Source organism: Podarcis melisellensis (assembly GCF_964234715.1).
Source record: "Podarcis melisellensis genome assembly, chromosome: 16".
Taxonomy (NCBI): domain Eukaryota; kingdom Metazoa; phylum Chordata; class Lepidosauria; order Squamata; family Lacertidae; genus Podarcis; species Podarcis melisellensis.
In genome coordinates this window covers 37,640,091-37,667,804 of record NC_138533.1, presented here as the reverse complement: position 1 = coordinate 37,667,804, position 27,714 = coordinate 37,640,091, and the positions used below count along the sequence as shown (strand labels likewise).

General features: G+C 41.7%; 2 protein-coding genes and 1 pseudogene across 3 annotated transcripts; 1 reads left to right on the top strand and 2 right to left on the bottom strand.

Moving 5' to 3' along the window:
• Positions 1-1,811: 1,811 nt before the first annotated feature.
• LOC309358906 (vomeronasal type-2 receptor 26-like) lies at positions 1,812-3,064 on the top strand (the record flags this gene model as incomplete). The annotated part of the gene is made up of 1 exon (XM_081892172.1): positions 1,812-3,064. Exon 1 carries the CDS (start codon positions 2,120-2,122, stop codon positions 3,062-3,064), a length of 945 nt encoding a protein of 314 aa, XP_081748298.1. The 5' UTR covers positions 1,812-2,119.
• A 2,079-nt stretch (positions 3,065-5,143) lies between these two features.
• LOC309358905 (vomeronasal type-2 receptor 26-like) lies at positions 5,144-17,100 on the bottom strand (the record flags this gene model as incomplete). Its single annotated transcript, XM_081892171.1, has 7 exons — positions 5,144-6,045; positions 6,427-6,553; positions 8,245-8,472; positions 8,769-9,635; positions 11,041-11,332; positions 12,596-12,742; positions 17,069-17,100. The coding sequence occupies 7 exons, from the start codon at positions 17,098-17,100 to the stop codon at positions 5,144-5,146; spliced, it is 2,595 nt and encodes an 864-aa protein (XP_081748297.1).
• A 53-nt stretch (positions 17,101-17,153) lies between these two features.
• On the bottom strand, positions 17,154-26,533 carry LOC309358904 (vomeronasal type-2 receptor 26-like; annotated as a pseudogene). The gene is made up of 7 exons: positions 26,349-26,533; positions 23,687-23,833; positions 22,177-22,468; positions 20,690-21,556; positions 20,036-20,263; positions 19,310-19,436; positions 17,154-18,055 (listed from the first exon to the last, which is right to left on the bottom strand). The product of its transcript is annotated as a vomeronasal type-2 receptor 26-like (transcript).
• Positions 26,534-27,714: the final 1,181 nt, after the last annotated feature.

Sequence of the window (27,714 nt, the reverse complement as noted above, 5' to 3'; positions counted from 1 at the left end):
TGGCATTATGCATGGATCCCCACTTTTACATAGACACAACAATCTAATTGATATTTTGTTATAATCATACCAAGGAATATATCGACAGCTCAGTGAATGATACATTAAGTTCTCAGATATCTGTGATAGCACAGGCATTGGACTCATGATCTTGAATGCATGAATGGAACTTTGAGTAGCTGTAATTGTGGAACAAAGACCAAAGATGATGTTTGAAGTCATACTCAAAAATGAAGAGCTTGAGAGATTTCTGGGGTTTCCAATGAACAACTATTTTGTAAACATCTCTGGAGGCATCTACAATGGGTTTAACCTGAACGTAAAAAGAAACTCCCACCTTCTAGTACCAGTCCCTGTCAGAACAATGAAGTGGAGGTTTGGTCTTCCTTCTCCGTCTTTTCCAGTCAACCATCCCTGCACCAGAGATCATGGCTAGTTTTACCCTTCATAGCCCTCACATTGATATGACAGGGAAGGCCTACCAATTTAATCACTCTCTAAGTCTCTTAGTTTTCTGTCGGTGAGTTAGGCATGCAACATCATGCATACACTGAGAGTTTTTGGAAAAGATTTTGAGCACCACAATGTAGGTAGGAGTATAGGAATATGAACTGATTGCCATACCCATTGGAGGAAAGATGGGAACTTGTTATGTGTACAAGAACAGGAAGGACATAATACATTGACAAGAAAAGGAAGTATAGGGATACTATGGGATATAAGAGGAGAGTCATATTCAACTAAATCATTGTGGTAGTGGAAGCATAGATTGCCACAAGTGCAAGGAAACTTCCCCCTCTTCTGTCCCCATTTGCCCCCTGAACTCTCCCCAAAAATTGATCTGGAGGTCTGGATCCCCCTTGAACAGTGTGCAGGGAGAGCAGAGGGAGATTATTCTGTTGGACAAGAAGTCATGCTTGCAGTGATGGAATGATCTTCTGAACACTATATTGAAAACAACCCAGAATATTTAGGTCCAAAAGGAAAAAAGGAAACAAGAAGAAGAAATACATGGCTTCTTGAAATCAAAATGTGGGCTTGTAATATTTTAAGGCTTGGGAGATACTTCTTCAGCCCAAATTCAACCTTCTAGGAAAACAGGCTACTGTTGGGTAGGGACAGAGACAGTAGTCAAATGGTTATGATCTATGCACCGTGCGTTAATTTCAGGCTATATTAAATGCCTAGCTTTGCACACAAACTATGCCAGGCACCTGTCAATTGGCCAACTACACAAGAAAGAGGCAGCATCACAGTTCGACAACACATTCCAGCCACACAAAAGGACTGGGGCAAGGAGCATGGCCTGGACAGAGTCCCAAGGTCAAGAAAGGGATGGGGAATCACATTTCAACCCCAGGCATACTGTTCCCAATGCTTATCTGAAGCCTTACTATTTCAACATAATATTAAGAATCATTTTGAATTAAAATATTATTAGAAATTAGATTAATTATCAACAATTTTTTGATTTTTATCTCCAATTCATATTTAGTCTATGTTCTATGCATTTTGAATCTGGTGTTATTTCTATTTGCATCCTGTGATCTCTTTTTCTGTGCAGCAAAAATGACCCTTAGTCAGACTTTCCTCTTGTCCCTAAATAAACACTGATTGCAAAATCACTTCCTTCCCGACCATAATTTGAGTCTGGGGCATACAGCACATACTTCAGTTATTTCCATGTCTACTTAAATTTTTCTTTATTGAGAATAATAATAAATAATTTTCAGATACTTTGAAAGCAAAGTGTGTTTTGTACATCTTATTAAAACTATGAAAGTCAGACTAGATGGCTATGAAATAAAACATCAGGAGATGAATCAGACTGTTGGGGGTTTTTTTAAAAATGAAAATGAGGCAGTTTGGGGAGAGTTCAATGTGACAGTCCCAATACACCCTTCTTTGTTGACTTCTACAGTTTTGAACTACTGCCAGAATGGTTGTATCATTTCACTTAACAGTGCTTTTTATTTTAAGACTAACTTTGTTGAACACCAGGAGAAAACTATATTTCAAACCAGATATGATTCATGACATTTCTACTTGATGCACTTTGGGCAGAAGAATTTGAAACACTCCATGAGTAAAAACACAAGGTAGGCTTCTGTTCTTGAGCATGAATCATTCTGGTTCTTACATTATCATGCATTCTTTTTCAGATGAAGAAACATGTGTCAGTTGTCCGGAAGACCAATATCCAAACAGAGGCCAGGATCAATGCATTCCTAAGATGCCAAACTTCCTGGCATTTGGTGACACTTTGGCCATTGTTTCAACTTCCTCTGCACTACTGTTGTCTCTGCTCACAGCTGTGGTGCTCAGCATCTTCATTAAGCACCGGGACACTGCCATAGTCAAAGCCAACAACAGAAGTCTCACCTACATTCTCCTCATCTCCCTCCTCTTCTGCTTCCTCTGCTCCTTGATGTTCATTGGAAAACCTAATAAGGTGACTTGCCTTCTCCGACAAACTGCTTTTGGTATCATCTTCTGTGTGTCCATCTCTAGTATCCTGGCCAAAACTGCATCTGTGCTTTTAGCCTTCATGGCCACCAAACCAGGATCTAAGATGAGGAAATGGGTGGGGAAACGATCGGCTTATTCCATCATTCTGTCCTGCTCAAACATCCAAGTGGGGATCTGTGCTCTCTGGCTGGCGATGTTTCCCCCCTTTCCAGATAGAGATACACATGCAATGATGGATCAAATTGTACTCTTATGTAATGAAGGGTCAGTCACGATGTTCTACTGTGTCTTGGGGTTTATGGGCTTCCTGGCCATTGTTTGTTTCACTGTAGCTTTCGTAGCCAGGAAGTTACCTGACAGCTTTAATGAAGCTAAGTTCATCACCTTCAGCATGTTGGTCTTCTGCAGTGTTTGGCTGACCTTCATTCCAACTTACCTGAGCACAAGAGGAAAAGACATGGTGGTGGTGGAGATCTTCTCCATACTGGCTTCCAGTGCTGGGTTACTGGGCTGCATCTTTACCCCTAAATGCTACATCATTGTGGTGAGACCTGAGCTGAACAAGAAAGAACATCTAATAGTTAAAAAGAAATAAATAAAGTACACATAAATTTATCCCCTCCCACAACAGATATCCCTCTCCCCTCCCCATATATAATGGTTAAAATGGGAAACATTATTCCTGAGCTCTAAGTGTGAATCCTAGTGATGTATGGAAGTGAGAGCTGGACCATAAAGAAGGCTGATCAACGAAGACTTGATGCTTTTGAATTATGGTGCTGGAGGAGACTCTTGAGAGTCCCATAGACTGCAAGAAGATCAAACCTATCCATTCTTAAGGATATCAGCCCTGAGTGCTCACTGGAAGGACAGATCGTGAAGCTGAGGCTCCAATACTTTGGCCAAGAAGAGAAGACTCTCTGGAAAAGATCCTGATGTTGGGAAAGATGGAGGGCACAAGGAGAAGGGGACGACAGAGGACGAGATGGTTGGATGGTGTTCTCGAAGCTACCAGCATGAGTTTGACCAAACTGCGGGAGGCAGTGGAAGACAGGAGTGCCTGGTGTGCTCTGGTCCAGGGGGTCACGAAGAGTCGGACACGACTAAATGACTAAACAACAACAAGTGTGAATCCGGTGGTTGCCAGTGTTGAGTGATGTGCCCTTCAATATGCAATAAAAAGATTCAATGCCTGTTTGAAATCATCCTCATCTCTCTTTCCAGCTAAAGCCTGAGCTTCCTTGGTCAATTTTTCTGAAAGTCCTATGATTCACACTTTCTGTTGCCACATTGACATTTGCAAGTGTTCACACATGTGCTTGCATGCACACACACATTGAAAAAACTAAAAATAATGACCAAACAGAAACCTTTTTAGAAATAGGATATATATTGGCCACTTATCAGTTGTCAGGAGTGTGTGCAGGAGCCGGGCCTTGTGACTGGAAGGGCTTCCCAGGATTGGGGCCTTCCTGAGTTTGCCGCACAGGTGAGGCTTGACAGAAGACTTGTAGCACCTGGTGGCAAGGGCTGAGAGGGGTATATAAGACCAGGATTTCCCTCTGGCTCTTTGCCACAGCAACACGCTGCCCACCTAGCTGTGCTTCGGCTTCCTGACTCCTGGTATCCTGACCCTTGGACTCTTGGCTTCCTGACCCCTGGACTGCTGACCCTGAACTACTGATTCCTGCTTCCCGACCTCTACCCAGGTCCCAACGTACCAAGCCACGACTCCGACTGCCTGTAACCCAGACCATGACACCAGTTTTCAGGTGCTGAGGCTGATCTGAAAAGTTGTCCATGATTGCTCAGCTGGAAATACACCAGTGCAAGTTCTTCATCCTGATTCATCCAGAGCTCATCCTGGATAATTTAAAGTAGATTAATTTATGCTGGTGTAAATAAAATAAAATAAACAAATAAACCCCATTAGTGCTCTGGGGGTGAGGCGAACATGGCAGAGCAACATGGGGTTCTGGGGTTTTTCCTGTTGTCATTCTATCTCTCACAGCTACAATAAACCTAGCATTAAAATTATGTACTGGTCATTTCTTCGTCAGGGGGCAAATGGGCAAATTTAGCAGGGGGTCAAATATTCCCCCCCCCCCTGTATATATAATATACATATATGCAGGGCATTGTTTCTAGGGAAAAAAGGTGCTGGAACTTGTTGACTTTTTTTAGAAGGATCAACCAACCCAAGTTGTTGAGCTCTTTTTGAAGGGGAAAACTTATCTTCTTCACCTGACTGCCTTCCACCTCCGCCCTGCCGCCCCAATTGCTATGCTGCCCACTGACTCCGCCACACAGCCCTGACCGCCATGCTACCCTCCTCCTCCATCCCACAGCCCTGAGCGTCGTGCTTGTGACTGGCACTGCAATACTACAGAGGTGCCAGAACTCACCAAAGAGATGCTGGAACTCAGTTTCAGTGAGTTCCGGCAGAACAAAAGCCCTATATATATGCAGAATGACGAAACGGACACAATAAATTTCATGGCAATGTTTATTCATATAGTTTATTTTCTCTAGGATATATTATTTATTCTCAGTTATTCAACTGGGCCCCGGCACAACGATGCAGCATTTAGAGGGGAAAATGCAACCCAGCAGGCCAGAGTGTGAGAATATGATATACATGACATTTTCAGAATGAAGAGGTGGACATATGCCTTCATCTTATTTTCCTTACTAATTGCTCCCTGTTGTTCAGCTCAGGTCGCAGAAGAATGATGTAGCATTTAGGGGAAAAAATGCAGGCCAGTAACCCAAAACTGGAGGACAAGATGGAGAATATCTCCACAGCCACCATGTATTTTCCTTTGGTGCTCAGGTAGGTTGGAACAAAGGATAACCAAACACTACAAAACACCAACATGCTGAAAGTGATAAATTTGGCTTCATTGAAACTGTCAGGTAATTTCCTGGCAAGGAAAGCCACCACGAGGCTGATAATGGCTAGGAAACTCATATAGCCCAAGACCAAATAAAACATGGCAGTGGAACCTTCATTACATTCCAGTATAATCTCCTCATTCACTGAGTGCATGTCTGTGTCTGGGAATGGAGGGAAAGTACTTAGCCAAAGAGTACATATGTCAAATTGAAGAAAGGAACAGGAAAAGATTATGGAATTTGTCAATCTTCTCCCCACCCATTTTCTTATTGTAGAACCTGGCTTGGTTGCCATAAATGCCATCACCACCATGATGGTTTTTGCTAAAATGCTGGAAAGAGCCACAGAGAATATGGCACCAAACACTGTTTGTCGGAGGAGGCAGATCGCTTTCCCAGGCTTTCCAATAAAGAGTAAGGAGCTGAGGAAGCAAAGGAGGAGGGAGATGAGGAGGGTGTAGGTGAGTGTCCGGTTGTTGGCTTTAACGATTGGAGTCTCCCTGTGCTTGATAAAAATCCCAAGGACTAAAACTGTGATCAATGAGAAAGCAATAGTCAAGGTAGCTAAGATGATCCCTAAATCTTCCTTGTAAGAGAGGTAACTTAGAACCTTAGCAATGCATCTAGTTTGGTCCTTGTTTGGATATTGGTCTTCTGGACATTTGACACAGGCATCCATATCTGAAAACAACAAAGAGCTGTTTGAATATTTCTATAGGTTGAGCTGCATAATTCTAATAATCTAATTTAGTGCAAGAGTTTGCTGTTGATGATGGTTTTTGATATTTTTGATATAAACTCTGATTGAAATCAATGTAGAAAATCAGTTTCCTCCAAGAGCAACTGGTCATCAATTTGGATGGCTTTAAAAGAGGATTGGACAAATAAATACAGAATAGGGGTATCAATGAGGCAATAGGCATCTGAATACCAGCTCCTGGAAATAACACAAGGAAGAGTGTTCTTGTGTTTGGGTTGTATGTTCAAGGGATGTGAATTCTCAAAGCAAATACGATATGTTACAGAAGATGAATGATATCACAATACACAATTGTTGCCTACCCTTCCGGCCAGATATCATTCCTTCTGGACATGGAGCACAGTCATAACAGCAAAATTTCTCTCCTTCCTTCTTTTTCCTGCTGTAGCCAGGATGGCAGTTGTCATTGCACACAGAAAGGGGCAGCACCTGCACAGAATAATGTAAAGGGACTTGGATTAGTGCTCTTCATTCATTCAGCTCTACAAAGAGAATTATGTTGGGAAAATAAACCATTTGGCCCAATTCCTAAAAGAACCGTGTAAGGTGCATAGCAGATATTATATTGTGCAGCTTGAAGCGATTGGATGCATAAAACCTTTTCGAAAGAAACATTTTCCAGACCCATTATATATTATTTAAAACTTTACTTGCAGAACTTTCTACAAAATGATCTAATAAAATTTATTCAGAACTTTCTTCAGAACAGAACTGTCAGGGAACTGCCATCGGAGCTAGAGGCGGAGGGAAGGCTCCATAGGGATGCCGGAGAGGGTCCTAGTAGGGAGAGAGGCAGCTCATCTGCTGGGGAAGGAAATCAGCGTAGCACTAGTGGAGAAGGGGGGCAGATGGGGGAATCGGAGAGGAGGCTCCAGGACTCTTCACCAGAGACCAGCAGGGAGAGCACGGGTCCTCCGTTGCCCACACCCTCCCTGCGCAGAAGACTTCCGCGCAGGGAGAGTAGGAGGAGACTTGGTGTCAAAGAACTTCTTTGCTGGAAGAAGTTCAAGAAACGCCCACTGACGGATTCTGCCAGCGACTGAGACAGCCATGAAGTGAAGGGCTGTCCAGACAGAAAGGGTACAACCAGGTAACCTAGCCAGGAGTGGCGGCAAGGTACACACGAGCAACCCCTAGAACCATTACAAGAACAAAAAGAAACATCTAAATAATTCCATATCTGGTGCATATCCCCACAGACTCAGAATCTTATAAGAAATAAAAGATAATTCAAAACAGACCTACACTTGTGTTGCGTCCACTTCATGTTGCGTCTTTTCGCGTTATGTCCCGCGGCAACACGGAAATACCAGAATGGGTTACTTCCGGGTTTCACCACTCGCGCACAGGCAGAAGCACTAAATTGGCAGCACAGGCAGAAGCACAGATGCAGCCCCTCGAGTTGTGGGCATTTCCTGTTTCGGACAGGCCTCAGGAACGGATCCCATCCATAACACAAGGTACCACTGTATAAGCAAAGGTCTCTCTCTCTCTTCTTACAGCCTCCATTTTGCCTGCAGCTGTTTGCTCTCCCTCCAGGAAACAGTTTTACACACCTTTACCCACACAGAGCCTGGGAACAAAGACTCAAGCCACCACCCTTCCAAGATGGCAAATTTGCAATTCAATCGCCTCCCATGTGATCTAAAGTTAAATATCTCATCAGAGCTGCCAGAGAGCAATCACATTTAATTATCAAGCCATCGAGGAGCTCAGAGAGCTCTTCTTGCTTTTCTTTAGCTTTAGTGCGATCTTCCAGTTAAACTCTTTTTGCAATACACACAGGCATTCTCCATTTCAGTGTAAATTAAACAATTATACTTAATAATGTATATAAAATATTACTATCCTGAATAATCTAAACAAAAAAAAAATTCCTTCCAGTAGCACCTTAAAGACCAACTAAGTTAGTTCTTGGTATGAGCTTTCGTGTGCATGCACACGAAAGCTCATACCAAGAACTAACTTAGTTGGTCTTTAAGGTGCTACTGGAAGGAATTTTTTTTGTTTTGACTATGGCAGACCAACACAGCTACCTATCTGTAACTGAATAATCTAGCAGCTAAAAAGCAAAACAGAAAGTTAAAGTGGCCAAAACTTTTCTTTCTGGCACGTCTCACCTGATTAAAATGTGGATGCCACACAATCTGGTCATCATGAATGGTTAACTCTTTGCCTGGAAGAACCCGAGGTTCTAATCTTCCAATCTTTACTCTAACCACTGAACCATTGGGGAACATCACCCAGTTTGTAATATCAAAACCTGCAACCAGTTCTCCATTTTCATCAAAGTGTACATTCTCAGCAGCACTATTATTGAATATGATGCTCCTCAGATAATGATGAACCTCGATTGAAAGAGCAATGAATAACGAGACAACATAGTGCTAAGATTACTTTAGTGAACTTCCCAAAGTTGTCCTTATAGTTGTCATCTGGTTTATGTAGGTGGCTACTTGTGAATATCAATCAGTCAATCAATCAATCAATCAATCAATCAATCAATCATAGAATCATATATTTGTAGAGTTGGAAGGGACCCCAAGGGTTATCTAGTCCAACACCCTGCAAGATGACCCTGAGGACCCCTTCCATCTCTACAATTCTAGAACTCTATAATTTTAAAGTATTGCTTTCTAATTACCTGCCATGATTGCACTCTGTGAAATGTCAGTCTGACCCTTTCTTCCAATCCTCTGTGTTTGGATATGGATTTGTAGATGGCGTTCAAAGCATGCGCCACAGCATAGACAGCATTGTAGACATTGTAGCTGTGGCCAGTCATGTCCATTTCAAACAGAATTCCAGGAAGGCTCTCCAGCTTCTCCTCTCCAGTGCAGATGATTTCATTTTCATTTCCCTCCTCTGACACTTCAGACATTTTTAATAAACAGCCAAATGCCTGTTTCCAGAACTCCTGGATAAAGCCATCTCGTTTTGCCCAGAAAGGGCTCAGCTTCTGAATGAACCCTTGGAATCCTGATGGCTGATTTGAGTGGACTGTGATGGATATGGAACCGTGAAATGCTTGTACCTCCCAATTCTTCTGTATAGAGTGTGATGCAAAATCCCAGTGGGATGTAATAATCCACACTTTGCCCAGAGTTGGAAAAAAGAAGAAGGGTGATACAAATATCAACATTCTCAGAACCTGGAAGGATGGAGGTTCTCCATAAACAATGAACACAGTTGGGTTATCCTCAAAGACCATTGCATAGGTTCCTAAATGCTGTAAAGCAAAGTCTATCATTTCATCCACATAATTCCATTTTGGTATTCTTACTATGTAGGCATAACAGATGCCATTAGGGGAAAGGATTGGGACCATTGTCTTTAAAAACCTGTCCCCTCTGTCATCTTCCACAGCCCAAAGCCCAATCCATGTCCACTTAAAATGCTGAAGTAATCGCACAATCCCTGTGTACTGGTGGACTTCATTTGGGACCATCTGATACAAAAATGGGAAGGACTTTTTGACACCTTTTAGTGGCAGAAATGATCCATAAGTCAGCTGAAATAAAATTAATAAGCATTTTTCAGATGGGTTATAAGCATTTACATCATAGATTTACTTATTAGAAAATAGTTCTGTAGTCCATCTCATACAATGTCCTGTGAAAATTCAGATGGGGTGATCCTGCATGAGAACCTGACTATCTTTGGTAATGAGCCACATTGAGCCTCTTGTCTCAGGCAGCAGTTTAGGAAGGCTGCTGTCACAAAAATGCCCCACTGGGCTGTTTGTCTGAGCTCCCTACACTGTCCCATCAGAGCCTCAGCTACACTAATCAATCACTTCCACTCCCTGTTTCCAGAACCTGGAGAAGTAATATCTGAGTTGTGTGTTTGGGGACATTGCAGACAGATGCAACTGGGAGATTCCTGTAGGGTTCTCGACCAGCTTGAAGGCTTTGGGACTCAGTGAAGATTTCCTGGTGTGGCTTATCTCTTGCTGAGAGAATTGGAGTTACTTAAAATATGTCGTGAGAGTAAGCAGGTTCTGTTTGGCATCATGAAGGCCCAACAGAGACTCCATTTCACCAGGGTCTTGCGAAAAACAATGTCAAACAAAAATTGATGATCCCTTTCTACTGGTCCACAATAGAAAGTGTCCTTTCATACTGTATTACAGTGTGGTACGCTGGTTTGACAGCCACGGACAGAAAGTCCCTACAGAGGGTGGTGAATACAGCACATGGTATCATGGGATGTCTCCTGAGTTCGCTAGATGACATCGCAGGAGACCGCTGCCTCGGAAGAGCGAGGAATTTTTTTGGAATGACTCACACCCCGGCCAGCACCTCTTTAATCTCCTACCTTCAGGCAGGAGATACAGAAGTATAGTCAGCCACACCAACAGGTTAAAGAACAGTTTTTATCTGTGGGCTGTTGGGCTGCTGAATGGAGAAATAATAGTGGTGCAATTGACTTCGAACAAGCACACAGAGTGTGAACAGGACTGAGTGTATGTGTGTGGGGGAGGGGGGCTTGTTTAATTTCACTGTACACAGGTGATGTAGTGACAATAAAGGTTTATTATTATAATATTATTATTGTGATTTCTTTTCCTGTCTTCTGAAGTGTTATCTATCCCCCACAGGCTTTTGTCACCTCCAAATTGGTAAGGATTCTCTCCACCCTTTTGTCTTAGTGATCAATAAATATTTTGAGAAACAAGACCTTCCAAACAAAGCCCTGAAGTATCCCACTTGCAATATCCCCCAACTCTGACGATAAGCTATCCATGTGTTTTGTTGTCCTACAAGTTCTTTATCCATCAGATTGTATAATCATCTAGCCCATATTTCTCTCATTCAGTAACTAAAAATCATGGCAAACACTGTCAGAGAGTTTCCTGAAACCAAGATGGTGTACAATACTTGTGAAACCTCCATGCCCTCATGCACACGACTTACCTGTGGAGTCTTGTGGATTGCTGAAATGATGGCCATGTTGGCAGAGACTTCAGAGATACATCCACCAATGAAAGCTATCAGATTGTTTTGGTTGTCACATTTGAAGTTGGGGACAAACCTATGTTCTGTGGAGAGCAGGCTGAGGGTGGCCTTGTAGGTCATCCTTGCAGTATAGTAGCTATTGAGGATACGAAACCCCAGAGAGATATTGGGTAAGATGCTGGGATTCTCATTGATTTCTTTGACAGCAAATGCTAAGGCCAGAACGTGCTGGTAGTTCTTTGGCACTGATCTGCAAGACAATTAGCAGCTGTTTAATAAAACCACAGCTATAACAACAACAACAACCTGTGGACTTCATCATCACATCTCTGCAGGTTTCTAGGATTAAACTGTAGTTTATAACTGCACAAGATTATATACCAAACTATAAAAATAAGACCTCTGAAATAAATATTTATCCAGTCAATTATCTAAATACTCATACAGTTCCAGGACTTTTTAATGCTTAATAAAATATTACAGGTGGAAAGTACAATGAAATCCTTTCCACAGATACTATTGTATTGCACTGGAGTCAATTCACAAATCACCTTTCTTTAAGAAAAAGGGGGGAAGGGCAGTATCGTATTTAATATGATTTAATAACTTTACAATTCTATGATTCTAAATAAAAAAGTATGAACAAGAAATAGGGACAAGTTTCTTTTGTAAATACAGTATTGGCCTATCTAACAATACTTCCATAAGAGGGTTAGGTTTGCTTTGCCCCTCCAAAGTCTGTTCAGTATTGCATCAATAGCCCTATGTTTCTCCCTGTATGATGTGAGAGAGTAAGCTTTGCAAATTAGATGTATTAAAACAGGAATAAGAAACATATTTATTTCTCTAAAATATAACAATATGAAACCAAATGTCAGAAATACCTGAAGTCTGAAATGGCAAGGGAAGGGCTGAGATGAAGATCAAGGATGTAAGACAACAAAGTGTAGCGAGAGCAGAAATGAAATAGTTTTAAGCAAGATTTTTCTGCCAGAACTCACTGGAACTCAGTTCTGGCACCTCTCAGGTGGGCGCCATTGCCATTATAAGAGAACAAGGCGCTTATGATGAGTTCTGGCACCTCTTTTTCTAGAAAAATAGCACTGGTTTTAAGGTTTCCTCATTTTGCCACTCATTTAAAAAGGAATAGGACTTCTAGCAGTTTGGAAATAAATTTAAAATGTAGTATGAACAAATGACAACCAGAAAGAAGACAAATGCTCCTTGCCAGATAACCACATCAGAAGCAAATAGATGCTATGAGAGGGTCTTGCTCCAGCTGCGATACAGAAATGCACATGATCCATTCATTTCTGTAAGATTTCTGGAGGAAACACACTAGCAGTTTATGCCGAACAAGATATTGTAGAAGGTATCACACACATATTAACAAACCAAGCGTCACTTCATTTACATTAAAACCTCCATAAAGCACATCATTCCTTAAGGATATGTTCTGAATAATTATAATTCATACATATTTCAAATTGTGTGAAAAATATTGATGCCTTACATAGGTTCTTCAATCGTGATCTGGGCAGGCTGTTCCATGAAAGAGAGCATATTAGAGAGGAGTAATACTTGAGAAACAATCTCACCAATGACAATGCCTCCTGGCTGGTAAAATTCATGAGGAATAGGGAGGAGATCATCAAATATGCTGCAATTAATAGAATGTGCACTGCATACTGTATGACATGGTAGAACGAGCAGCAACATCACCACAAGCAAGATCCTGTTGATGAAACGCCCCTTCCAAAACTGTTTTCCCATGATTCCAGTTGCAGAATTCAATGTGGCTGTTTTTCAGCTTTTCTACAGCCTTCCTTGAATGGTAGACGGTGTTGCTGCTACACAGATTTGCAGCATGGCTATTAAGGGAATCTGGGTACCAGTATCCTGCTCCTTTATTTCATTTCACCTCCTTGTCCATTGTTAATTTCCCGAAACAGCGTATTTTCTTTATCTTCCCCCTTTATCCTCTAAGGATGAGTGAATTTTTAAAATTTATTTCTAAACAACTTAATATGTGTCTCTGCAGGGCAGGCATCAGTAATTTTGCTGGGGTGAGCAAAGGAATCCAAATGCAAACTTGTGAATTCTCAGCCTGTTTCCCAAAAAGATGGGTATGCAAATTACAGGGCATGTGTGCTATTCTATACTGGTCAATAAGGTTCAGTTTTCCACAGTAAGGATCTGGGAAGCAGAAAATAAACAGGGCAAGCAGGAGAATATATGAGGAACCAGGATACTCACAGCATACTTTATTTGTTAAAAATCAATGGAAAAGTGGGTATGCAGAAGAATGAAAATACCCTACATATCCCTAGATCCAGTTCTGAATAACACAGGAATTATATAGGTTTTTCAATATGCTTATTGTTGATTTTTCTTACAGGCTCTGTTTTGTGTCACAAAACAGAAAACAGTAATTTTGACAATGATAGGAATGATTATAATTTCCCAAGCGTGTTTTTGGCCTCTGAAGTGGCATCATTCAATACAAAGCTCCTAGGATATTTTGTCTGAATTTTGCAACTATTGTTTTATTGTGGTTATCCTCTTTTCTTTTTCCTTATTTGCTGCTCCCTGTTATATAGTCTCATGCCCAAGTAGAGAAGACAACTCAACATGGAGACCAAGATCCCGACAAAAGTTCTTGAATATGAACTACAATTCCCAATTTCACTGGTCAAAATAGATACCAGCACTACTATGTTTTCATAATCCTCAATTTATTGATAGCCAAAGTCAAGTTTACATTTATTTATGTAAGCCAAATCAAAACAGGCATTGACTTGTGATAATGTTTGTCCAGTACAACTGTACTCACAAGAAGGCTACATTTGAGCAATGATCTCGTTCTATTAAAGCACTAATACTAAAAATCTCATGATGTGGACTTTCCAGTGAATTTTTAAGTGAGCATAATAAACAGATGAACTTACATCTTCTCACATTTTCTGGTCATTATTTGCTCTCTACTGTTCAGATCAGGCCTGAATAAAATTATGTAGCATTTAGGAGAAAAGATGCAACCCAGTAATCCAGCACTGGAGGCCAAGATGGAGAAGATTTCCACGGCCATCATGTATTTTCCTTTGATGCTCAGGTAGGTTGACACAAAGGACAACCAAACACTGCAAAACACCAACATGCTCTAAGTGATACATTTGGCCTCATCGAAACTGTCAGGTAATTTCCTGGCAGGAAAAGCCACAACAAAGCTGATTATGGCCAGGGAGCCCATATAGCCAATGACACAGTAAAACATGGTTGCTGAACCCTCATTACATTCCAAGATTATTTTCCCATTCAATGAGTGCATGTCTGAATTTGGGAATGGAGGCAAAGTACTTAACCACAGAAGAAGAAGAGTTTGGATTTGATATCCCGCTTTATCACTCCCCTTCAGGAGTCTCAAAGCGGCTAACATTCTCCTTTCCCTTCCTCCCCCACAACAAACACTCTGTGGGGTGAGTGGGGCTGAGAGACTTCAGAGAAGTGTGACTGGCCCAAGGTCACCCAGCAGCTGCAGGTGGAGGAGCGGAAACACGAACCCGGTTCCCCAGATTACGAATCTACCGCTCTTAACCACTACACCACACTGGCTCTCCAGGATACAAATGCCAGCTTGAATGAAGGTGCAGACGAGGACAATTGAATTTGGTTGCCATGAATGCCAGAACCACCATTACGGTCTTTTCCAAGACACAAGAAAGAGCCACAGAGAAGATGATGCCAAAGACCATTTGGCGTAGAAGGCAGTTCCCTTCTCCTGGCTGTCCAATGAAGAGCAAAGCGGAGAAGAAGCAAAGAGGAAGGGAAACAAGGAGGATGTAAGTCAGGGTTCGGTTATTGGCCTTGCCTATGGGTGTGTCCCTGCGTTTCATAAAACTTCCCAGCACTAGAATTGTGATGAAAGAGAAAGAATTGGCCAAAGTAGCCAGGATAATCCCTAAGTTTTCTGTGTAAGAGAGGAAGCTTAGAACTTTGGGAATGCATTGACTGTGGTCCTTGCTGGGATACTGGTCTTTGGGACATTTGATACAAGCATCCATATCTGAGGGGGGAAATGAAAAGCTGGTTATTTCTAGGAATTTACTCATTTTTACCTGGACAGTCATTTAAAAGAGTCAGACTGCCTTTATTGTCTTTTGGAAATTCTTTTAACTACTCCAAGGAAAGCACTCCCATTAGTGAGAATGAATTGTTCTGTGTTCACGTGTTCCCATTTGAGTTTGTGGGTTGTAGTAGCTAAATGTTGTTCTGCGTGATGGAAAGGCGCCATGTACGTCAATTCAGCTTAAGATAAAGAGGACTGGATCCGGCTTTCATCCAGGCCCACCTGCTGCACCTCCTTTGGCTACCCTGCCACCTTCACAATGAGGCAGGGGCTGCAGAGGAAGAGGGGGTGGCAGGGGGTGGCATTTTCTCTTTTGCCTCACATGGCAAAACAACCTGGGCCAGCCCTGATAAGGTATCATGCAAAAATCTGCCAGACCTTTGAAGAATGAATTGTTAAACAAAAGGAAAGAGTCAAATAAATGACCAGTTAATTCAAAGGGGACTTTTGGTTTACTTTTCCAAGACACAACACTTTCTTAGATACTCCCAACAAAGATGCTTAGTGCATGCATACATTCTTTATTATGGTCCAAAGACCTGCAAAAACAGTTTCAAAAGTGGGCGGCTTTCAACAAATTAAACACAATATGACATCAAACCTTAAAAACTTCCCCCGAACAGGGCTTCCCTTAACAAACTTTATTTCGGCAATTTGATTCCATTCATATGTTGTCACTGATGTTTTCTAGAAATCATACTCTGTTTTTTTACCAACATTAAACATTTGGATGAATGACAAGATATAAAATCTCTTATACCACACAAGTCACTTGTGAGGAAGACATAAGAACTACTTCTTCACCATACAGCAAGAGTGAAACTGGTCTATCCCTCAGATATACTGGTCTACAAATGTACAGTATGAGGTGATACTAATATTGTTTTCATTCACATTAAACAATAGAGCCTGAAAACATTTTTGTCATCCACACCCAAAAGCTGGAGTACTACTTGACCATTCCAAAGAGTGTGCTATATGAACTTTTACAGAAGTCTTGTTGCATCTTTATAATTAAGTACAGCCACCCACCTTTTACACCTGTTTGCTATAATTTCTCCCATATGCATTCTCCATTAACCAGATCAATGGAAAATGCAAGATATAGGGACCATATATTGGATTAGTCAATTGAGAAATTGATGCCATTTTGATTTCAAGATCTGTTTACTAAAGGCAGAAATTTGGTGTGGATTCTATGATGTAAGACTTAGAGAGACAAAATCAGCCTCTAAGTGTGATCGAGCTCTGGAGTTGAGTGATATTTCATTTCAGTGGGCAGACATGTCTGCTCAGCTCAGTGAAAAACAAATCCCTGGAAAGAGGTTGGTTTATTCAGTTGAAACCTTGTGAAAATCTGGATCGTCTTACATGTTGGCTTAGTGAACAAGAAGAGGATCTAATTTTCAAGTACTGTATGAGAAATTTTCAAGTACCTGAAGATGGGGAGAGGGCATTTAAAACAGACAGAATCCATACCCTAATTTTAAAATAAAACCCCCAAAACCAAAAGCACCTCTTGGAATATTTCCCATAATCTGACCCATTCAACCACTCAGTGTCTCAAAACCTCTGTGCTGGGAAGAGATGATCATAATTCGCGTGGCACAGTCAATCTAGTTAATTTTGGTTTTGCCCCTCAGCTTGCTCAAAATTTGAGGCATAAGTTTTTATGCTCATATAGGATCAGGAATGGTTGGGAATTAGTTCACATAAAGATGTTTTAGTTTTATACAATAAAATTGGCTGTTGAAATAAATCCTCAAAAACAAAGTCATGCCTCATTCTTTATGGGAGTACAAGGCCAACATGAGATGGGGTCAACTGAATTTGGGGAGGGAATGCATCAAACACTCATACCGCAATTCCAATGGCATTTCTCTTACGGTCATATCTGATGAAATACGAGTAAGAGTCAAATAAAGAGATTAATCTGTATTTTAATTTATTTTTTCTTCCTTATCATTTGTTCCCTGCTGTTCAGCTCAGGCCTTAGCACAATAATGTAGCATTTGGGGGAAAAGATGCAACCCAGTAATCCAGCACTGGAGGCCAAGATGGAGAAGATCTCCACAGCCACCATGTATTTCCCTTTGGTGCTCAAGTAGGTTGGCACAAAGGACAACCAAACACTGCAAAACACCAACATGCTGAAAGTGATAAATTAGGCTTCATTGAAACTGTCAGGGAGTTTCCTGGAAAAGAAAGCTACTATGAAGCTGGCGGTGGCCAGGGAGCCCATGTAGCCTAAGACAGAGTAAAACATGGAAGCTGAACCCTCGTTACATTCAAGTATGATTTCCCCAATCACTGAATGCGTGTCCTTATCTGGAAACGGTGGAGAAGTACTTAACCAAAGAGCACAAATGGCAGCTTGGATGAAGCAACAGAAGAGGACAATCGAATTGGTCAGTCCTTTCCCCACCCATTTCCTTATGCTGGATCCTGGTTTGGTGGCCATAAATGCCACAACCACAGTGACCGTCTTTGCCAACACAGTGGAAATGGCCAAGGAGAAAACAAGGCCAAAAGCCATTTGTCGGAGAAGACAGATTACCCTTCCAGGCCGTCCAATGAAAAGCAAGGAGCACAGGAAGCAAAGGAGGAGGGAGATGAGAAGGATGTAGGTGAGGGTCCGGTTGTTGGCTTTGACTATGGGAGTATCCTTGTGCTTCAGGAAAATGCCAAGTACTAAAGTTGTGATGAGAGAGAGAGAAATAGCCAACACCACTAAGATGATCCCCAGATTTTCTTTGTAAGAGAGGAAGCTCACAATCCTGGGAATACACTGAGTTTGATCCATGTTGGGATATTGGTCCTCTGGACAATTGATGCAAGCATCTATGTCTGAAAAAGCAAAGAGGTGCTTAAGTATTTCAAAGGGCTGACCAACATCTATCTAAACACAAACAGCTATTTAAGCACGCCTTTACACTGGGTAATGCCAGTCAAAGGCAATCAGCCACAAGAAGGTTTGAGGATGTCTATTTCTGTGTTCTTGCAGTTCTTTCACAAAATCTTATAATTTGAATCTTATAATTTGAATTTATAATAATGAATCTTATAATTTGAAAGTAAGTGAGACTGCATTTTGGATGGTTTTTGAACTAGTGGACCAGTAGCTGATTCAGAAAGTGGTTAGAAAAGAATGAATTATATGGCATCCTGTATTTTCTCCTGTATTTACAATACCTGATCTATGAAGAAAGACACAATTTCAGATGGCCCATAGAATAATAATGGGCTGGTCCAGCTGGAAGGCAGAAACCTAGCTCTAAAGGATGCATGGATTAGTCAGTCTAGTTAGTATTTAGTGTCTAGCTGATTTGCCTGGCTCTTGGTGTGTAGTTGAAGGATTGAGAGACGTGTGTATAGAAAGTAGCCCACGGTACAAGTTAAAACTCACATTAGTTGCTCCTTCTACTTTTGCCTCAGGACCCACCAAGTACTCCTAGAAGGTTGCACAGAACAGGATGAGGCCCTGAGGATGCAAAAGGTTTCTTACCCTGGCTTTAGAGTTAGCTGGAACCAGGAGAGGACCTCCTCGTTGCTTGGGAAATTGCTGGCAACCGAGGGGCACTTTGCTCATTTTCCCATCTCAGATAGACTTCTAATCATCCATCCATTCATTCATCTACATTTAGTTATTACATTTATATCCAAGGAACTGCTAGTGGCACATTTGGTTCCCTCCACTTTATCCTCACAATGTCCCATGAGTTGTGTAGGCGGCAAAATTGTGATCGGTCTAATGTAGGGCTGCCATACGTCCGGGTTTTCCCTGACACATCTGGGAATTGGGCTGCCAAATGGCGTCCAGGCAGATTGTTGCTGAATAGGCAAAATGCCTGGAGAAACCTGGACGTATGGCAAGTAGGGAGATTGTTGTTGCTGTTTTAAGATCCTTTAAAAATCCTATAAAAGCCCAATAACTTTGACCATTAAAAAAAAAAGACAACAACTCAATAATTGTTTCTTAAAATCCCTTTAGTATTAGACTGCTCTGCATTCATCAGCATTCTCCAAACAAAGGTAATAAATAGCCTATTTATATATATATTAAATCCCATAAATTAGGTCATGGGAATTCCTGCCTCCCACCTTTTTGACTAGAGATCATTCCTTCTGGACACGGAGCACAATCATAGCAGCAAAACTTCTCTCCTTCCTTCTTTTTTCTACTGAAGCCAGGGTTGCAGTTGTCATTGCACACAGAAAGGGGCAGCGCCTGTGCAAAATCATAAAGATGAGCAACAATAGATTAGCCCCTTTCAGTCCTTCACCTCCATGTGATTAGACTCATGCGAGGGGCAGAGAGACTGGGGATGAACCAGTTGGCTCAGCTCCTCTGTCGCCCATTTGTTACCAATTCCCAACTTCATCTCCTGGTTTGATCAGTCTAAGACTCAGCCTGAAAGTGGACCATGAAAAAGACAATGTCACCTCCAGACCCCCAAAATATGAAGTTGTAGAAATAAAATAAATATATCTTGAAGATAAAAGCAAGGTCCATCTTTTTCCTTCCAGAAATCACTACATGAAGTAATTATATTCTGTGACATTTTAGCAAAATAAAATATTTTATTTTCCAATGCTTTGTAACTGGCTTATGTGATAACTTTTTTCATAAAGAAATTAAATGGCATAGATGGTAAAAATAACTCCTTGCTTTATGTTAAGATTTGATTCATGAGGTCAATTTATGTGGTCAAGGATCATAAAGCATAAGATCTACAATAGGGCACCTCAAGAACTGACGGAATGGTGAGGAGCCCAGAAGGGAACATTCTCCTTTTTTGGAGTCAAGAGTTTGCAGTTATAATTCACCTCATTAAAACATGGATGCCATAGAATTTGCTCATCATTGATGGTTAACTCTTTGCCTGCTGGAATCTGAGGCTCCAGTCGTCCAACTTTCAACCTAGTCAGTGAGCCATTGGGGAAAGTGATCCAATTGGTAACGTCAAAACCTTCAACCAATTCTCCATGTTCATCAAAGTGCACCATATCTCCAGTGCTGATGTTGAATACAAGGCTCTTCAGAAAGGAATGGACCTGGAATATTGAAATATTTACATGGAATTAATGACATGAATAACTGTTCTTAAAGCAGTATATATGGTGATGGAGTATTTCCACTTGTCTATTATTATTATTAGTAGTAGTAGTAGTAGTAGTAGTATTAGTATTAGTATTATTATTATCATGAAATTAATTACATAAAGAACGGTCTATAGAGGGGATACATTGATTGAAAATGTCTAGCAAACCAGATTGGTAGTTGGGTTCCTATTGTGGGTATTTGGCAAGCTAGCATGACAGTGATGTTGACTCTGAGTAAATGTGCACCAGGTCAGGCAGGCTAATATCTGTGGCTCTTGCCACCAGACTTGGCTGGAGCTCATTGGGACTGGTGAGGTGAAAAGCCAGGAGATCAGTGGCAGCTGAAGGCAAAGCAAAGAAGTTCAGCGTTGTCTTTACCTGCCATGGTTGCACATTCAGAAAGGCAAATCTCTCTCCTCTTGCCAATCTGCTATGTTTGGAACTGGATTTGTATATGGAGTTCAAAGCATGTGCCACAGCATAGACAGCTTTGTAGACATTGTAGCTGTGACCAGTCATCTGTTTTTCATACAAAACCCCAGGAAGGTGCTCCAGTTTCTCCTCCAAAGTGCAGGGGTCTTTCTGCTCAGCCTCTTCCTCCTGTCCATTAGATGCTTTCAGGGAGCAGGTGAAAGCCTGTTCCCAGACGTCCTGGATGAAAATATCCTCTTTGTGCCAGAAGGGTCTTATCGTCTGAATGAACTTCTGGAACCCTAATGGCTGACTTGAGTGGACTGTGAAGGAGAGAGTACCATGGAACATCTGTATTTCCCAGTCTTTCTGAATAGACACTGAATCAAAATCCCAGTGAGATGTAGCAACCCACACTTTACCCAGAGGTGGCCAGCCCATTACAGGTACTATAAAGGATAATACTCTCAAAACCTGGAAGGATGGAGGTTCCCCATAAACCACAAATACATTAGCTTTTGTCTCAAACACAATTGCATAACTTTCCCAGTGCTGTAAAGCCAAGCGTATCATCTCATCCAGATAATTCCATTTTTCTAATCTTACTATGAAATCATAGCAGATGCCATGCTCAAAGAGTAGTGGTAAAATTGTCTGTAGAAACTGGTCCCCTTTGTCATCATCCACAGCACAAAGTACAATCCATGTCCATTTGAAATGTTTAAGTAATTGCACAATTCCTGTGTGCTGTTTGGCTTCATTTGGGACCATCTGGTATAAAAATGGGAATAGCTTGTTTGCATCCCGTATCGCCAAAAAGGATCCATATGTGAGCTAAAATAGAGTGTATGACGGGCTTTTTTATGGATTATGAGAGATTGCAAAAATACAGGTTTCACAGGTACTTCAGAGACATAGCTTTCCCAATAAATGTCTGCATAGGTTCTTAAATAAAACTTCAAGTAAGGGAAAACAGTGTGTAAAAATACCTAGTAATCTGCTTCATTATTGATAATTTCTTAATGTTTTTCCTATTTTTTTAAAAAAAATATAGTCCAGCCCTATGGAGCAGTAGACAACAAATATTTCCTCTCTTCTGTAACAGCCATTAAGGTATTTTAGAGTACTACATTTACCTCCTTAGTCTCTTCCTCTCTGGACTAAAGTTACACCGTTCGGCCAGCCATTGCTTATATTATGTGTTTTCAGTTGTGTATTAGGTCTAGTAAAGAAGAAAAAGAAACCATAAAAACTCAAATCCATTACATCCTAGGAACAATAATTCCATTCCACTTCAATTTACAGATACTCAAGTTTTCTGGACTATTGGCTCTCAGCACTGCCTGGTTAATCCTAATCCAAACTGCCCTCCTGAATAAAACTTTGCAGGAACCTTATCAAAACTTTATCAAAATCAAGATAGTATTTCCCATACACCCATGCTTCCAACTTACTTGTGGAATCTTGTGGGTTGCTGAAATGGTGGCCATATTGGCAGAGATTTCAGAGATGCATCCTCCAATGAGAGCTATCAGATTGTTCCACTTGTGACACTTGAAGTTGGGGACAAATCTATGCTGTGTGGAAAGCAGGTTGAGGGTGGCCTTGTAGGTCATCCTTGCAGTGTAGTAGCTATTGAGGACGCGGAACCCTAAAGAGATGTTGGATAAGACTTTGGGATTCTCATTGATTTCTTTGACAGCAAATGCTAAGGCCAGGATGTGCTGGTAGTTCTTTGGCACGGAGCTGTAATAAAATTACAACAGAATGAAATAGAATGGAATGGAAGAAGAAGCAGAAGCAGAAGCAGAAGCAGAAGCAGAAGCAGAAGAAGAAGAAGAAGAAGAAGAAGAGGAAGAAGCAGCAGCAACAGCAGCAGCGGAAGAAGAGGAAGAAATGCTCCCTGCATTTAAGGGAGTTTCTCTTTGTACCAATAAGAACAAGTAGTTGAAAGTCAATAGGTGTGGCCTTGCCAACACAGTGCCCATAGGTGCAAGAAAGCCATAGAGAACATCACCTGAGGCCACAGAGCCTCCGATCCCTTCCCTTGCTCGCTGCTTACTTCACCATGAGATGTTGTGAGTGGTTATGCCTCCCAGAAGTACATATAACTGAATAATGAAATTTCATCTCTGAATACTTTTCTAGGCTCTGATCTTCAACTGAGCAATTGAACAGAAAATGGAGCACTCAGCGAGCAGCAGTGGAGCAATTTGAGGGAAAAGCGCGGGGAGAAAGTGCTGCACTGCAAAAGTGAGGAGAGACAGAAAAGAGTAGGAATTGTGTTCCATGGAGAGGAATCAGAAGGTGCACATGGACATAAACTCACATCCCTCAAGGCTGAGAAGGAACCAAGTGTGGGCAGAACAGAAATAGTGGGGCAGCGACAAGGCATGATCCACCATGTGAAATTCTGTAGAAGCCTTACTAAATCACAGAAAGAAGCACAGAACTGTTTATTTCAGTGGGCATTGCAAAGGAAAATTTAGTAGCAGTACAAACAGTTACAGTAATAAGACAAACATACAGTAAACCCACAATCTGTATTCAGCTTTATATGCCTGGCAAAATAAAAAGAACTGAATCCAAAGGGGTTGGGTGTCTGGGGGAAAAGACTTTGGGAATCCCATCTGCCATTCAACCCAATTTGTTTTGGCCATACACAAGGTTGGATTTTGGCATGATTCCTGGAACGTGACCGTCGTGTAAATTGGGGGCTTCCTGTCTCTGTCTCTCTGTCTACCCATATCCACCCTTTCCCCTCATCTTGTCAGGCTGAGGTTGAGTACCTCATACCTCTTCCATAATACTGAAGAATGCTTAACCCCACCCTTACAATTTTACTGGGTTTCCATAAAGAACTACATCAAAATATAAATCACAGTACTGCTTAATGACCCATTTTCAACCATTGCGGTCCGACTATTTTAGACTCAGTAAGAAGGGGAATAAATAATGTCTTACATAGGTTCGTCAATCAGTATCTGTGAAGGCTGTTCCCTGAAAGACTGGATATTAGAGAAGTATATGACTTGGGAAACCATCTCTCCAATTACTAGGTCTCCTGGCTGGTAAAATTCGTGAGCAATAGGAAGAGGATCATCATAAATGCTGCAGTTAATAGAATGTGCCTTACATATAGTGTGAAGCAGAAGTAACAGCAGAAACAGCACCAGCAGGATCCTGCTCAGAAATCTTCCCCTCCCAATGTAGATTCCCATGTTTCCACTACAGCCTTGTATGTGGATGTTATCAGTTTGGCTAAAGTATCCTTTGAATAGGGGACTGTTAGGTAATCTATGCACTAGTACTTTGGTCTTTGAGTTAAAAAAGGTTCTTCATGTGTCAGTAGTTATACCCATGACAGTTACTCCAAAGACCAGACAGTACACTATGGTGAAGCAGCATTACAGTTAAACAATATGCTAAACTATGTGCTAAACCATGCCTAGTCAAGGAAGTTCACATTTCACAAAAAGAATGTTCCTTGAAATTGATGACTGCACAGAAGCATATCCAAACATGTAAAAGAAGAATGATTACACAAAAGACTGGCAGAACCCTGGCTGTGCCTAGACATCCCTTTGAACATTAGCAAGTTGTTAAGCCTTTTAAAAGATGCTATTGTTTTTCAATCCAAACAGAATGTGTATATCTACTATGTAAGAGGATGGAAGCCAGCAATTTTGACAATGATGGAAATAATTCCTCAGTGTGTTCTTCGTTTTTGCAGTTGCAACATGCCTGACCAAATTGCTAAAGCCTCTCCCCCCTGAATTGTATGACTATTATTGTCTTTCTTGAGAGATAATAAGTAGGCAGCATTGCTTAGTCCTGAGCAAGAGTTAAGTTTTCCCAAATATCATTCTTAGTTGGCAGAAAATGAAGGTCTGGGTTTAAACGTAGAGTCAAGTCTGAGAGTACATGAGATTCAGTCCCGTCCCATCCTGTCCCCCACTCTGAAGATGGGTTCATCTCCTTCATCACTTGACTTCCCAGTATTGAAGTTGTTGAGCTTTTCTTTTTTTTACTTATGCAGTACAGTGGTACCTTGGTTTACAAACTTAATCCATTCCGGAAGTCTGTTCTTAAACCAAAGCGTTCTTATAATAATAATAATAATTTTTTATTTATACCCCGCCCTCCCCAGCCAAGGCCGGGCTCAGAGCGGCTTACAAGCAATAATAAAAACAAGATGAATGATTACAACTTAAAAACAAAAATAAAATACAACATTAAAATAATGGAACATTAAAATATTAAAATGTAGCCTCATCGCAGGAGGAGAAGGAAAAGAAAGGGGGAAAAAAGAGAGGGAGGGAATCAAATTGGCTCCAAGCCAAAGGCCAGGCGGAACAACTCTGTCTTACAGGCCCTGCGGAAAGAAATCAGATCCCGCAGGGCCCTGGTCTCATGAGGCAGAGCGTTCCACCAGACCGGAGCCAGAGTTGAAAAGGCCCTGGCTCTGGTTGAAGCCAATCTAACTTCCTTAGGGCCCGGGACCTCTAGGATGTTGCTATTTATGGACCTTAAGGTCCCCTGTGGGGCATATCGGGAGAGGCGGCCCCATAAATATGAGGGCCCTAAGCCACAAAGGGCTTTAAAGGTCAAAAGCAGCACCTTAAATCTGACCCTGTACTCCACCGGGAGCCAGTGCAGCTTGAAAAGCACTGGGTGAATATGCTCCCATGGCAGAGACCCCGTGAGGAGCCTCGCTGCAGCATTCTGCACCCGCTGGAGTTTCTGGGACAGCTTCAAGGGCAGCCCCGCCTAGAGCGAATTACAGTAGTCAAGCCTGGAGATGACCGTCGCATGGATCACTGTGGCCAGGTCGGGGCGGGAAAGGTAAGGGACCAACTGCTTGATGCGGCGAAGGTGGAAAAATGTCACCTTGGCTGTTGATGTAACTTGTGCCTCCATGGAAAGGGAGGCATCAAGGATTACACCCAAACTCTTAACGGAAGACAGTGGCACTAATTGGGCCCCCGCAAGAGAAGGGAGTTGGTCCCTCATCCCCATGCCATCCCGACCTAGCCATAGGACCTCTGTCTTCGAAGGATTTAGTTTCAATCGGCTCCCACGAAACCATCCAGCCACAGCTTCCAAACAAGCTGGAAGTAAGTGTTCCGGTTTTCGTATGTTCTTTGGAAGTCAAATGTCAGACATGGCTTCCGCGATTGAGTGCAGGAAGCTCCTGCAGCCAATTGGAAGCTGTGCCTTGGTTTTCAAACAATTCCAGGGAGTTGAATGGACTCCCGGAATGGATTACAGTGGTACCTTGGGTTACATACGCTTCAGGTTACATACGCTTCAGGTTACAGACTCTCCTAACCCAGAAATAGTACCTCGGGTTAAGAACTTTGCTTCAGGATGAGAACAGAAATCGTGCTCCGGCGGCGTGGCAGCAGCTGGAGGCCCCATTAGTTAAAGTGGTGCTTCAGGTTAAAAACAGTTTCAGGTTAAGAATGGAGTACTTAACCCGAGGTACCACTGCATATTTGACAACCAAGGTACCACAGTACTAAGCTGTTCTTAAACCAAGGTACCACAGTCCTATCATTCTGCCGCATGCATCATTAGCAATTTGAAAAAGTCTAGCCCAAGTAGCTTACAGTCAGAATTTCACTTCTGTGTACATGTCTGGGAACAAGGAACAGGCTGATTTTCTGAGGTCACTGAAAATACGTATTTGGGGCCCCTGTAATTCAGTCCAGTTGCCAATGGTTCTCTTAGCTTTTCAAGAATGGGCCTTTGCTGTGGTGGCTCCCCTACTGCGGAATACTCTTCCCAGAGAGGCTCGTCTGGCACCATCATTACTTGTCTTTAGGCACCAGGCAAAAATATTCCTCTTTACCAAGGCCTTTACCCATTAAATAATCTATTTCTTGTTAAAGCTGTGCAGAGGGGTGCTGTTATTATTGTATTATTATATTGTCTGTTGGTTGAATGAATGAATGAATCTTTATTTGCGTCAGCCATTGGCCATAGCAGTAAAACAACAATACGATATGCAAAGAATAGAAATAAAAAGTCAATTATATAAAATACAGTTTGGGGTTTTCAATCAATAGTCTTATTCAATTAGATTTTATTCTAATTTCCCCAGCTAAAAACCTTGCAACCTTTGCTGTCACCTGCTCATCTTGATCTGCCAAGAGAAAGGACACTGTGGCAGTGGTTAGGCGACCCGGAATGGACAATAAAAGAGGGGTGATAACCTCATTCCTCAAGTCTTTTTAAAGAGTGCAAGCAGAAGGGCATGCGCCACCGATTCGGTACTGCCATCTCCACAGGGACATAAGCGTTTTTGTGTGTGGAATCTGTTGTGTATTGAGTCAAAGGATTTTATATCTGTATTATTATTGTCTGTACTGTATTTGCATTAGGGTAAAGTAACTGCCTTTTGGTTCCAGAGGGTACAGCTACTATTGGTTCATTTCCTCCAAAAGGCAGGACTGTGATTGTCTGATATTGTTCCCTCCAAAATGTATCCTTTCTAGCTAGTTCCCTGTCCCTATAAATGTAGCTCTCCCCTCCTCAGGCCCCAGTCTTGTTTGCTTTAATAAAGAAGTGTTACTACAGTAGAGAACTGTCTCTAGCATATTATGTCAAGAGAGCTGAAATCACAAACCCCATGTCACAACAGAATCTTTTGGAATCGTCCCTCAAGTCCATAGCTGTTGAGTTTTTCCTTTTTTTACAGGAAATTCCCTTATTCCAAATAGGATTCCTCGCAAGAAAAGGGAAAAGTTGACAGCTATGCTCAAGTCCAGCTGAGGGCATGACATTCAATCTTGCAAGAGTAAAAGCGCATCTATATTTTAGAATTGCTAGATTATGCCAGAGAGTCGAAATGGGAAGGTGGAAAATTGTCATGCCATGGGCAAAAGTAAAGGCAGTGGAGGGGCGATGAGTGGCCTGGTGGTGGTTTGGAGTGTCCCAGAGTGTCTGTTCTGCAGGGCTCATCACACAACCCTCCAATGGTAGACAAG